This window comes from Phascolarctos cinereus, unplaced genomic scaffold (assembly GCF_003287225.1).
Source record: "Phascolarctos cinereus isolate Bilbo 61053 unplaced genomic scaffold, phaCin_HiC Scaffold_1;HRSCAF=81, whole genome shotgun sequence".
Classification (NCBI taxonomy): Eukaryota; Metazoa; Chordata; class Mammalia; order Diprotodontia; family Phascolarctidae; genus Phascolarctos; species Phascolarctos cinereus.
In genome coordinates, this window is record NW_027555514.1 from 216,745,893 (window position 1) to 216,758,858 (window position 12,966).

General features: G+C 47.9%; 1 protein-coding gene across 1 annotated transcript; it reads left to right on the forward strand.

Moving 5' to 3' along the window:
• The first annotated feature begins 1,606 nt into the window (after positions 1-1,606).
• Positions 1,607-8,006, forward strand: HOXC13 (homeobox C13). Its single transcript, XM_020966034.1, has 3 exons — positions 1,607-1,727; positions 1,776-2,390; positions 7,750-8,006. The coding sequence occupies exons 1-3, from the start codon at positions 1,607-1,609 to the stop codon at positions 8,004-8,006; spliced, it is 993 nt and encodes a 330-aa protein (XP_020821693.1).
• The last annotated feature ends 4,960 nt before the right edge of the window (positions 8,007-12,966 follow it).

The window sequence follows — 12,966 nt, forward strand, 5'->3', positions numbered from 1 at the left end:
TCCAGGCTCCTCGGCGCCGCCGCCCCAAGCTCTGCACCCACCTACGGTTCTGTCCCCCATTCAGCGCTTCCACCAGGGGGTGGTCAGACTCTCGGGAGGGGTCCTTAGCACCCCTGGGACACAGAGAAGGGAAAAGGGAGAGGACAAAGATGGGAGGCATTTGCCTCCTGGGAACGAACCAGTAGAGCCCTCAGATTGAGGTTAATGCCAGAGTACTAGACAAAAAGGAACGCGAAAGAAGTGAGGCAAAGACCTATTCGCCTCTTTCCCCCACCCTATTTCTCCCCATCTCTTCGGTGCGAGCGTACCTGAGCCGAAGCTTAATTCTGGCTTGGACCATGGTTTTTCTAACACTGATTGTTACCTCTCATCTCCATTTCTGTATCTCAGTTAATTTCTATTCCTATTTTAAATTCCATTTCTAATTCTCTTATTTCTGTTGTGGTTAAATAGTCTCCATTTCTAGTCTTTCTCTCTGTCCCGTCCCCCTTTCTCTTTTATTTTCTTTCACTCCTAGAATCACTATGGCTTTCCCTCCGGCAATGGTGTGGAGGGAGGCCGGGTGGAGTACAGGGGACTCTAGTCTGTTTCTCACAGGGTCCCCCTCCCCTTGGCGTTGAGAAGCCTGGGCAGGAGACAAGCGATGGGCAGGGGGCAGGAGAGTGATTCCCCTATCCCTAGGGCGGCCTCGTAGGGATGAGAGGTTCGACTGCAGGAGACTCGGGGAGATGGTCTGTAATGGAAACAGCTCTATCATCAAAGCCTCTCGGATCAGAGTCTGACTCCTTCCAGCTGGGAGCTACAGGGGAGCTAGTTCTGCTTGGCTGGGAGCAGAAATACTACCCCCCACACACACACACTCCCACCACCACCACTACCACCACCGTCACTCCACTCTTTTATTCTGTTTGACCAATTTTTAAAATTCTCTTTTCTCCCACATACCCCGACACCTAATCCTTGATTTCTGCAGTCTCCGTAGCCTCCATTTACCGGGAAAGGGTGGTGGGGTGGTGGGAGAGAAATGGGAGGAAGAGAGGTGTAAATCGCCCCCCATACCTACACCCCCCATTCTTGGGTTCCCCTGGGGGAGCCACGGAAACCAGCCCCTCCTTCCCCTTAGCGTCGACCAAATAGTGCCCGCTCCCCTCTGCTCCCCATCGTGCCCCCCTTTTTCCAGGCCCTCCAAGGGGCGTAGCCCCAGTTCTTTAAATCTCCCCACCCACCCCCTTCCGCGAGCCAATCAGCACCAGGCTGTACCTTTCCCCCGCCCTCCCCTCGAATGGGGCGGAGAACCCAGGAGACCAGGACTGGGTGTCACGTGCGAGGACGAAGTCACGTGGTAGGAGGCAGGGAGGGGAAGGGGAGTCTTTTCGTGCGAGCGTATTTCTTAATGAAGAGGGGGAAGGAAGGTGAGGCGCATGCGCCCGGGCCTAGTAAGGGAGAGGGGGGAGAGGAGGGAGGAGAGGAGAAGGAGGGGGAGGAGGGAGGAGGGAGGAGAGAGGAGGGGGGAGGGAAAAAGGGGAGCGAGGTGTCTCCCTCTTTCTCTCCTTCGCTCTCTCCCTCTGGCAAGTGGAGTTTTTAAAAAGCTCGAGCAGATCATGTCATGACGACTTCGCTGCTCCTGCACCCGCGCTGGCCGGAGAGCCTTATGTACGTCTATGAGGACAGTTCGGCTGAGAACAGCGGAGGAGGAGGCGGCGCCGGCGGCGGAGGAGGCGAGGGAGGTGGAGGAGGCGGCGGCAGCTGCGGAGGAGGAGGCGGCGGCGGCGGAGGAGGGGGGGGAAGCTGCAGCGGAGCCAGCCCCGGCAAAGCCCCGATCATGGACGGACTGGGCGGCAGCTGCCCCTCCAGCCACTGCCGGGACCTGCTCACCCACCCGGTTCTGGGCCGGCCCCCGGCTCCCCTGGGCGCTCCGCAGGGCGCCGTCTACACGGACATCCCCGCCCCAGAGGCGGCCCGCCAATGCCCCCCGCCGCCAGCGCCCCCCACCTCGTCCAGCGCTACCCTAGGCTACGGCTACCCTTTCGGGGGCAGCTACTACGGCTGCCGCCTATCCCACAACGTGAACTTGCAGCAGAAGCCCTGCGCCTACCACCCCGGGGACAAGTATCCCGAGCCGTCGGGGGCCTTGCCGGGAGATGATTTATCCTCCAGGGCCAAGGAGTTCGCCTTTTACCCCAGCTTTGCCAGCTCCTACCAAGCGATGCCTGGCTACTTGGACGTGTCCGTGGTGCCGGGCATCAGCGGGCACCCCGAGCCCCGCCACGACGCCCTCATCCCCGTCGAGGGTTACCAGCATTGGGCGCTCTCCAACGGCTGGGACAGTCAGGTGTATTGCTCCAAGGAGCAGTCGCAGTCAGCCCACCTCTGGAAGTCTCCTTTTCCAGGTAAGGGGCTTTTCTTGAGTGACACAACCCCATCCTCATCGCCATTTCCCGCCTCCTACCCCTAACCCCCCCTCCACACACACCCTGGGGCTCCGCACCCCAGCCACCCCCGCTGTCTGGCCCCGGCGCGCCCGGCTGCTGAGGGAGCCGGCCGGGCGAGCTGGGTTGAGGAATGCGCCGCTGAAGGAAATCTGCTCCGACACGTTCTCTTGCGCTGACCCGCCGAAAGTGAAGCAATAGCAGGCGCCCGAGCGCCTGGCTCCCCGGGCTTCCAGCGCCCAGGGAGTACCGGCTCCGGCGCCCTTCACACTCCCAGGCCCAGACACACAATTGGCCTGATTCATAAAGCCAAAAACCAAAACAAACAACAACAAACGAAAGAAAGAAAGAAAGAAAGAAAGAAAGAAAGAAAGAAAGAAAGAAAGAAAGAAAGAAAGAAAGAAAGAAAGAAAGAAAGAAAGAAAGAAAATGCTATGCAGGATTTTAAAACATGCTCCGCTAGCCGAATTGCCCAGGTATTTCGGACACTATTGAGGTTCTTTAAAGACCCTGAATTAGTCAGATGGGTTGGATACATTTTAGCCATAGGACTTTTTTACCCCTTAATTATTGTGGTTGTTGGGGACCGTGTAACTCTAACACCCTTGAGTGTCAGGAAGATTAGTTCCTTTTCTAATTTTTGGAACTCAAATCTGGTTAACTTTCTCTCGTTAAAACAACAACAAAAACGGGGGTAGCATCCCTGAACCCCTTGATCCAAGAAATATGGAGATCGTTTTGGGGAGGGTACCCACAGCATCGAGAGGCATAGATGGTAACTAGAAGGAACTAGAAGAGCAGATCCATAGGCTGGGGGGGGGTGAGGTGGGTGGAGAGGGAAAAAAATAGTGTGTCTCCATGTGTATGGGAGGAGAGGAGATGGAAAGACGTGGATCTTCTGTCACCTCCTTCACTGTGCTTTTGGGTGCATTCATTTTCCACCTGGGGGAGACCAAAATCGATGCTTCTAGAGAAAGGAATCATTTGGTAGTCCCTGTCCCCCACCACATAGGAAGAAAATTAGAGTGGAGAGATTTGGGTATGGGGATGTCTCCCAATAGAGGAGATTCAGGCTTAACTTAAAGAGTGAAAGGCAGACCTGGGAACCTCAAGGGTCGGATGAAAACCTGTCTTCGTTTGCATATCTTCCTTCGTCCTCTTAGCTTCTCCTATGCCAAGAAAGAGAAGTCGGAGGGACTAACGTGAGAGAGCTACAGGACCACTATATACCCTTATTGAAGACTCTGGGGGTTGGGGGTTGGGGGGGGTCAGCCTAGAGCAGGCTACAACCACTCTCCCTCTGGGATCACTGTCTGTGATCTCCTGTGCTAGAGGTGCAGAATGAAGAATAAAAGATCTCTCTAGGGTTGGGCCTGAGAATCCTTGGTATACGGGATTGGAAGATGAGTTTGATATTGTAGAAACACAAATAGAACTACACACAATGGACCACACAGATTCAATCTCATTTTTAGTTCTATTATAGGAGAGAGGAATCCTGCTGGACAGACTACACACAGCATCAATTTCCAGGGACATAGTCCTAGATTAAACACATACATACATTTGGATGTGTGTCTCAATAATTCTCCATCTGCAGCTCCTGATCCTTCTATCATCTAGTCAAATGGAGCTTTTCTGGAAATCAACTCCCAACAAGGAAAACGTGTGGAAGGGGACCTCCTTGTGCCCTCTAGGAACAGGCCATAGTAAGGGGCACTATGCTACCCTCTCTCAAAGACTGGACAGCAGGCAGAGGATTGGAACTGGTAAGGCAAAGGCATTAGAGATAGCTTAAGGGGACTAAGGGGCCTAGGGAGATGTGGAACCTTGGAGTTGCCCAGAGTAATCTGTGCAGAGGAAGAGCTCTGAAATATCTTCCTTCCAATGAGTCACCTCTTAGCCTAGCCTTCTAAAGGAAAACTAATAGAGCTTTAAAATAAAAATAAAAAACTAAGCTAAATTAAGACAATCCTGGGAGATTTACTAAATGTACAATGTATAATATATAATGTAAAATTCAGTGTCTCAACAGTTACATCTGTATATATTATATGTGTATATATTATATACACATCACTATATACACACACATGTGCCTTGTGCACTTCTATACATATGGATGTGATGAATTAGTACAGAGAGATAAAGTATATTAAATCCAAACACATTTTTATCTTAAAATGTGTCTCCATCTTTTTGCCCATGTCTTTAGAGTTTTAACATCCTTTAGAAGGACCAGGATTTAAAGGTTATTCATCGAGTGTTGTTTAGACTACATACAGGTACATACGTGACTGTCTTTCTTTTGTATCTCTGATTGAATGGGACTTGATCTCCGTATGCAGAATGAGGTAGAGAACAGTAAACTATTAGTTAGAAAAAGACAGATAATGGCAGGGGGGAGGGAGCAAATTTCCTAGTGGTTTAAAAAAAATCTCTACTCTAAACCTTCCCTTGGAATTATCCATATAATTGCCTCTCTTCCACATTTCATTTTCAGTGCAAGTGTAGAAACATTTGCTGAGAGAACCAGAGGGAAAGAGGGGCAAGAGAGAAGAGGGAAAGGAAGAGAGGAAGGTGGAGGTGGAAGAAAAAGGAGAGGAAGGGTAGAGAGAGAAGGAGCAAAAAAAAAGAGGAAAAGGGGGGAGAGAAAAGGAGAGAAAAGGGGGGGAGAAGTGGAAAAGGAAAAAGAAAAGAGAGGGAGAATTGAGAAAGAGAAGATGCAACGAAAGAAAAGGGGGAAGAGACAGAAGGAAAGTGGAAATGCTGGGCTCCCGGATGTACTTGAGAAAGATCCTACTGACAAATACTTCAGTTTTGAGTAACCAAGGTCCTGATGCCACTAAGAATGTGGGAACAGGGGCAAAACACGCCCAGAGTCAGACATGTGGCCAAGGCTATACTATGTTTTGGTGAACTGAGAATGTTGGGGATGTGGGATGGGGGTGCACAAAGATATGAACAGTTTTTGTCTTTAGCACTGAGTCCAACAAAGACTGAGAATTTTCTGTCTTCATTTGATCCGCAAACCTAATAGTTCAAGCTGCCAAGTGGAATTTGGAGGAGGGCATGAATACTTCGAATTAGCTGGAGCACCACCAGGTTTGCTGTCTTTCTGCTCTGTGCTGAGGAGACACAACTCTGGGTCTTCCGTGCCAGAAGTCCCCCATCTCTCCATTTGCACACTCATCCTCATTTCTAAACAGCTGAGTTGAAGTGAAGAAGGGCCTTTTACAGGAAGCGGGAAAATGGGTTGTTTTCTATGGAGACCAAAGCAACTCATTTGCATTTAGGGGGAAAAAACCCACCTCCATCAAACTGGTTCTTTAGCAACATATATACAAAGCAATAGGTCATGTTCCTGTTATATACTCTCTGAAAGTATAGCTATAACATATAAAGGGGTGTCCGCTCCAAGCTAAGTAGAATGTTTGTTGCAATTATTTGAGAGTAATTATTTAGCTAGTTTACACACATAAACTACTCCCCTTCCTCAACACACCAATGCATAGATAAGTTCTATGCCTGTTTCTGTGATCATAGAGACGATGATACTAATGTTGCTAGTCTGAAAGTGGGGATGATTATTCAATGGGGGGAAAATCATTAAATTCAGCAAGCCAGCAGATCCAAGGAGAAAAAGATGTCGAATGCATGTTTTCCTGGTTGTCCAGCAATTGTGCTGGGATTGGAGTTGTGCAGACAGCGAAGTCATGGCCATTTGGTATTCTGCTCTTCACTTTCCACTCCCGCTCTTTCCTTTCCAGAGATTATTTTTTCTTTAATAATTTGGATGGTTAACTCACAGTAGCCACGTAGTCCCTGTAATACCCAGGGCCTAAATGATTTCAGATGAGGGTTTGTGGGACTGGGAACCTGCCAGAGTGTAGTGGGTGAGAAGAGCAGCGAGGGCCTGCTCTCCTGTGGACCTTTTCATGTCCTGTTCTCCCTGGCAGAAGATTGCCTACATTCCTGAGATGTATCTGCACTGGCAGTAGAGAGAGTGGAGGTACCTTCCCTTCCCGATCAATCCATTTCACAATACAATTTGTCCTGAAATATTCACAAAATTAAATTCAAAAATTGGGGGGGGAATTTGTGGGGGGGATGTTTTTAATTATTTGGGAGGGAAGGATTAGAAGATCTGAATGATTGCCCCAATTTTCCATTTCTCTTAGGAAGGTCTAGGAGGCTTATTGAGGAGATGGGGGGTAGGGAGGAAGGAAGAACTTACTTTTCTTCCTTGATCTGGTTTTGTGAGCCTGAAGAAAGAGAATATTGGGGGAGTGAAAAGGGATGTGTGTGTGTGTGTGTGTGTGTGTGTGTGTGTGTGTGTGTAAGACACAGAGTCTTCCAGACTCAGGGAGAAGATATTGAACTGGGGTGCCTATAAAGAAGTCAGCACCTCTTTAATTGTCTGTGGGGAGTTAGAAGCAAAGTTTCCATCTTTAAGAAGGGGAAAGGAGAAGCAAGAAGTGAAGAAAGAGTTGTTCTCTCTGTCTTACCCAGCAGGGTGGGGTAGGGGGCTTCTTCTGACTCACCCAACAACAGGAAAGCCATTGAAGACACATGGTGAGCAGGAAGAGTGTGCCTGTGCCTGGGGAAACCTTCCACTCAAAGAAGGCCACCCATGAGATACCACAGTTGGGACTTTCTTACCTAAGAGCAGTTTGTGGACCATCATTTATGGGGGTGATTGTATCCCCCTTCAAGGGTTTGCTTTGTTTCTCTCACTAACTGTACCTGTTTCAATAAGAAATACCCAAGAACAGAAGGAGAGTGCAAAAGGGAATTCCCCCCATCATTGTGTCAGGGTTTCCTGGCAGGAGGAGGGAGGCCAAGTCTAGAAGGGGCAATGCAATAATGGTGTTTCTCCTTTCTCCTCCTCACCTTTGTACCTTTCCCTTTGTCCTCCTTTCCCTACGTAAAATCAAAGAAAACATCATCAAGACTTCTCAAGAATGAGGCAAAAATGTGCCAGGTTTGGGGAATGAATTATCTAGCTACTGAAGATAAATTCATTATTTAAAACACATAATGAAAGCCAAGGTGAATTGGGGGCTGGTGTTTGAATTATTCAGATAATTGAGGTGCATTGGGCTAGGAAAGAGCCCAGATTACTGGGCTTGGATCACTGAAACCCAAATTAGGGAAGGGGAAGGCCCTGCTGAATCATTGAGGGAGTTACATCTTTGGAGGGGCTTTATTCCAATCCTCAAGTTCCTGCCTCCTATACCTCACCCACTTCCTACCTGGGAGGAGGTGGGCCCTGGGTGTTGGCTTCAGCTTACAGATTCTCTCCCGTGTTTCTCCCCAGACGTAGTCCCCCTGCAGCCTGAGGTCAGCAGCTACCGAAGGGGCCGAAAGAAGCGAGTGCCCTACACCAAGGTTCAGCTGAAGGAACTCGAGAAGGAGTATGCGGCCAGCAAGTTCATTACCAAAGAGAAGAGGCGGCGGATCTCAGCCACCACCAACCTCTCAGAACGCCAGGTCACCATCTGGTTCCAAAACCGTCGAGTCAAAGAGAAGAAGGTGGTCAGCAAAGCTAAGGCACCCCATCTCCACTCTACCTGACCTTGGAGCCCTGAGCCACACCCCCCCCCCCGTGCCTCCCCACCTATTTATATCCCACTTTGTACCATAAAAGAAGCTCACCGATGGACACTTCGCCGGTGAATCAATTATTTAATATTAATACTAATAAATAATATTAATGTGGAGAAAGAGGGGAAAGAGGGAAGGAAAAAAGGAAGGAAGGAAGAAAGGAAAGACCTTGGTAGCGGGTGTGCAGAGGGGATACACACATCCCTCTTACCCCACCACACTACTGTTCCAGGTGGAAAGTAGAGCTTTGGATCCAGAAATATTTAGTCTCATATTAGGGCTGGATTCCAGTCATTGGCTGGGAAACAGTTTAGGTATAATCTTCAGGAAGGAGGTCGAGCCTCCATCGTCCTCCTCCTCACCATATCTTCCTTCCCAGCCACTCACACATTGACCCTCACTTCCAGACCCCAGTCAAAGATGTGGAAGGTAGAGATGAAATTTAGTATCATTCCAGTAGAACATGGATTTTTGACTCTGCCCCCAGTATTGCTGGGAACAATATAAACTCCCCCCTAACGAAGGCTTGTGGGGTAGGATGTAGAGGGATAACTTTTCCTTCTCAGATCTTCGCCACTTCCTGTTGGGCAGTTGTTTAGAAAGGTATCCCAATAAGTTGTGTGTATATTTTAAAAGTCACATTAATATTAATAATAACTATGTTTTGGCCTGGGAGTTAGGGGGAGTCCAAGACCCAGTGCCTGGAACTGCCTTTTGTATCTCTGTAGTATATTGTTCCTTCCCAAGTTTCAATCCCCACCCCTTGTGGCCTGGTCCTGCTTCTGTGGCTCCCCCAAAAGTCCTAATCAGGAGTACCTTCAGATGTCAAGGCCCCAGTCCTGGATCACCCCAGAAAGCTCTTGTCCTGAGCCTGTGTTGGGCTGTACCCACCACATCTCTCCTCACTCTGCTAGAAGTCCAAGAAAGACATAAAGATAACCAAGCTGCTAACATGTTTGTTTCTTACTGAAAATGAGGAGGGAGCTAGGAATCCATTTTATTTTAAGGGAAAAAACCCCACAAATTTCACTTAAAAGTGAACAGGAGAGAATCTCACACACCAGAAGTTTCCTTTCCTCTTCCCCTAGTCCTCAGGCTGCTTCCACACCAAGAGAACCATTTCTGATCCAAATCATTTTAGTCCCCAACACTTTACTTGACCTCCTCCAGGATCCAGATTCTTCAAGCAAAATCAGTTTTCTTGGAGGGGGCCTGAGCTAATCCCGCTTTCTGGGGCAAAGTAGATATGTCTTAATAGTTCCTTCCATGATGATCAGCTCTGGGCTATTGGGGCTCCAGGCTTTTTCCCAGTTCTCTCCCAACCTCCACTAGCACCTCACAAAACAGTGTTCTTTGGAAAATGTCACTCTAAAATTTCTTTCTTTCTCTCTCTCTCTCTCTCTCTCTCTCTCTCTCTCTCTTCTCTCTCTCTCTCTCTCTCTCTTTTTAATGTCTTGTATCTGTATATAGTATCGTGGTGTCCAAATGACAATGACAATGTACTGAATGCAAAAAGAAAAAAATAACAACAAACCTGTTTTTGAAATAAAATATCTTTTTTTTTTTTTGGCCTTGACCTCATTTCTCAGATTCCTTAAAAATCCTGTCCTGTCTCACTGATGCCTTTGAGGGCTCTCCCCCATCACTGCAATATCTACACAGTACAAATGCAGAGGAATTGGCTTCACTGGAACCCAATTGGCAGAGCATCTGACTGAATAGGACCTAAATCTGCATTTTCTTTCTGAGGAATAATCTGGGTTAGTTGTGACTATGTAGACACGGCCTCTGAGATTAGAAATGGGAAAGTAGAGCAGGGAAAAGATATTATGGTGACATGATACGTATTGAATCCGGCTTCAGTACAATATAATGGCTTTGTGAGATGGAAAAAAAAGCCCAAGGAACTTAGATGGTCAAACGAGTGTAAAGCGCATTTTGCTTTGGATGTACACAGGGAAACTAAACCAGTGTGGATAGAGTCCCTCTCCAGGGTGAGGGAGAAGTTTCATACAGGATTCTGGTTGTCAGATGGCAATCAGAGACAACTGAGGCCTTGAAGTATTTCTGCTACCGCCATCTCTACAACCTGTTTTCTCTTTCAATTGACTCTAGCTCCAAGGAGGGTAGGGAGGGAGCCAGTGTCTGGTTCACAAACGGAGCTGGAGGCTACAAGTGCAGAGAACAGAGACTCCCCCTGGATATAGCAGAGATCCTCTTATCCACTCCCACACCCCCAGAACCAAGTGGAACCAACAGCAGCGAAAGGACCTTTCAGAACCCACCCACTGGACTCCTTCACAACCGAAAGACTGGTTCGATCCGTCCCATTTTTTCTGTAGTATCTTGGGGTGGGGTAGGGGGATCTGGGGACCAAACATCTGAATCAGCCCACTACTCTTTGCCTGTGTAGACGTGGCCGCTAATTTGTTTCTCTGGTCTCGTTCAGTTCCTATCTCCTTATCTGGCAGAGTTAATGAGATCGTTAAGTTGTCAGGTTAAGAGACTTTTAAAAAGCAATATAGCCTAAAACAATGTTATCTCAGATTAAATCTTTATTGCGGCAATTTCTATTTATATATAATATTTTCTTTTCTCCTGAGACGCAGAAAGACCCGAGGCAACGGGTTGGAAATCGGAGAAGTTTTCTTGACTCCGCATTGATTGCCTTCATTGCCAGGTGTCTCAAACCTTTTCCAATTCCATTTAAATAAACATGTCCCTCGGGTAGCAAGATTCTTCCTTTTCCCCCACCCCCAAATCGGAGATCCCAAGACCAACAGGATTATTTCTCTCCTCTTTCCCTCCAATATGTTCCCTTTCCCCCACCCCTACTCAGTCGGCGTTGTTTAAATAGTCTCAACTTTTCGGGGGATTCGGAGTGGGTGACTAGCTCCTTGTGCCTAAATGGGCTGAGAAATCGCAGCGCTGGAAACCCGTTCCCCCCGGAAGGGAAATTATCCCTAATACATTGTGTTCCTCAGCCTTCCCCTCCCTCCAGAAACCACTTTGTTCTACTTTGAAGATGGAGATGGTTGAGGGGAAGGAGCAACTTTGGAGAGCTGAAGAGAGAGAGAGGCTTGTGAGGTCTTGAGCCCTGGAAGAGGGCATTCAATGAGGCTCCCCAATACTCCTAAGAAGCCTCTCATTTTCTTTATCAAGAAAGGTACTAAAGACTGAGTAGATTGGTTTGTGAAAGGATAGAACAGCAAACCAGCAAATCGTGAATCTGTGGAAAGTTCCTGTAGAGGGGCCGTCTCTCCATCAAATACAATCATACGCAGGGCCCTTCTTCGGCCCCTGCAGAGGGATGGGGGGGGGAAACACAAAGTTGAGACTTTTAGTTTGGAAGAGACAGGCTGGTTCTTTGGTGTTTTGTAGATATTCAGAGGGGCTGCATTCCCTCCTTCCAAAAGTTGTATTAGTATGAATGTTATAGAAAGGGAGGTGGGGAAAGGGGAGGACAGTCCTGTTGGGCTCCTAAATTGGGTGATTTTGCACCATACCTCTCCTCCCAAGAGGTGCTTTGGATGACTTAAGAAGGAGATGTGTGAATGTGTGTATGACTGAAAGACAGACAAACAGGTTAACACACGTAGGGACTGGTGTTGTGTAGAAAGATACGTTTGTTTGGATCTGTGTGGTGTGAGAGGAACTAGAAAAACACTTTTGCTTCGTTGATAACTTGTCTTAGCGGCCTCTCCTACAACAACAAGAGTATGTGTATAGCTTTATTTTTGATAATTTACTTATTTCTAAGTGTGAATTCATATAAATGGTCTTACGTGCCTAAGAGGAGGTGTGTATTACTAAACCATTATTCTTTCTTAATTTGTTTCACACCTGAGTGTCATATGGACATGTAAGTATATTGGATGAACATATGTGTTACTGGAGTGAATGTATGAATGAACTTTATGTTTCTTCTAAATTACATCCACTAGTGCATTTCCCTCTCTCAGGTAGTCCCCAAATTTGTGCTACAGCCTTTGTGTGTGACTGTGTGGCTATATAGGAGTGAATATTTGGTGTAAGTGTGCCTGAGAGTCTATGGAAGGTGTGGCTGTGAACATGTGAAGTAAAGAAGATTGTATATGAAAGAACGTAATGTGTGTAGCCACATAAAAATGTCAAGGCAGGGGAAATTCTTCTTTCCAGGAAACTGGGATCCTACTCATCCCCTTTTTGGAAAATCCTAACTCTTAAAAATTTCAGATGCCTTCAATTTTGGCCTCTAAACCTTGCTCTCCCCATTTCTGAGAGCCTTTATCCTCTATGGTTGCCCTCCTACAGAATGATCCCAGGACAGGGAAAGGGGCATTCCTGGAAAAGTTGGGCATCCCTCACTCCACCGCAGGATGCGGGATTTAGGGCAGAGTACACAGAGATCTCCTGCAAAGGGAAATATGCGCACACACCTTGAGCCGATAGAGTCCACGACATTTTCCATGAATATGTCCCCTTTCTCCTCCACCCCACTCTCTTCGGTGGCCATCTTGTTGATCTATTGCTGCTAAAGGCAGGTTCTTAGGTGAGGAAGGAAGACACCAGTGCCCATGCAGTTCAAAAGGAGCATAGCCTGTGTCCGAGGCTCACGATTATCTTCCTAACCTTTCCCTGTTTATTGGGCTGTCCTATCTGCCCAGGGGTCAGGTCCTGTGTGGAATTCATTCCTAAGCTCTGTGAGAGAGGAAGTGGAGGAGAGAAAGGCGACAGACCCCCAATATTACTGTCCAGGACCCCACACCCCACCCCCCTGGTTTAGCACTGAACTCCTCCCCGTCCCCTCACCACAAATAACAAAGTTCAGACAGATGTGTCCGTTGACCACAATATCTGGGCGCTTGGAGGGAGGATTGGGGGCTTCAGAGGCAAAGGAGCTGATGAGAGGGGGGAGTAACGGGGGGAGAGCACCGGCAACCAACCAGGT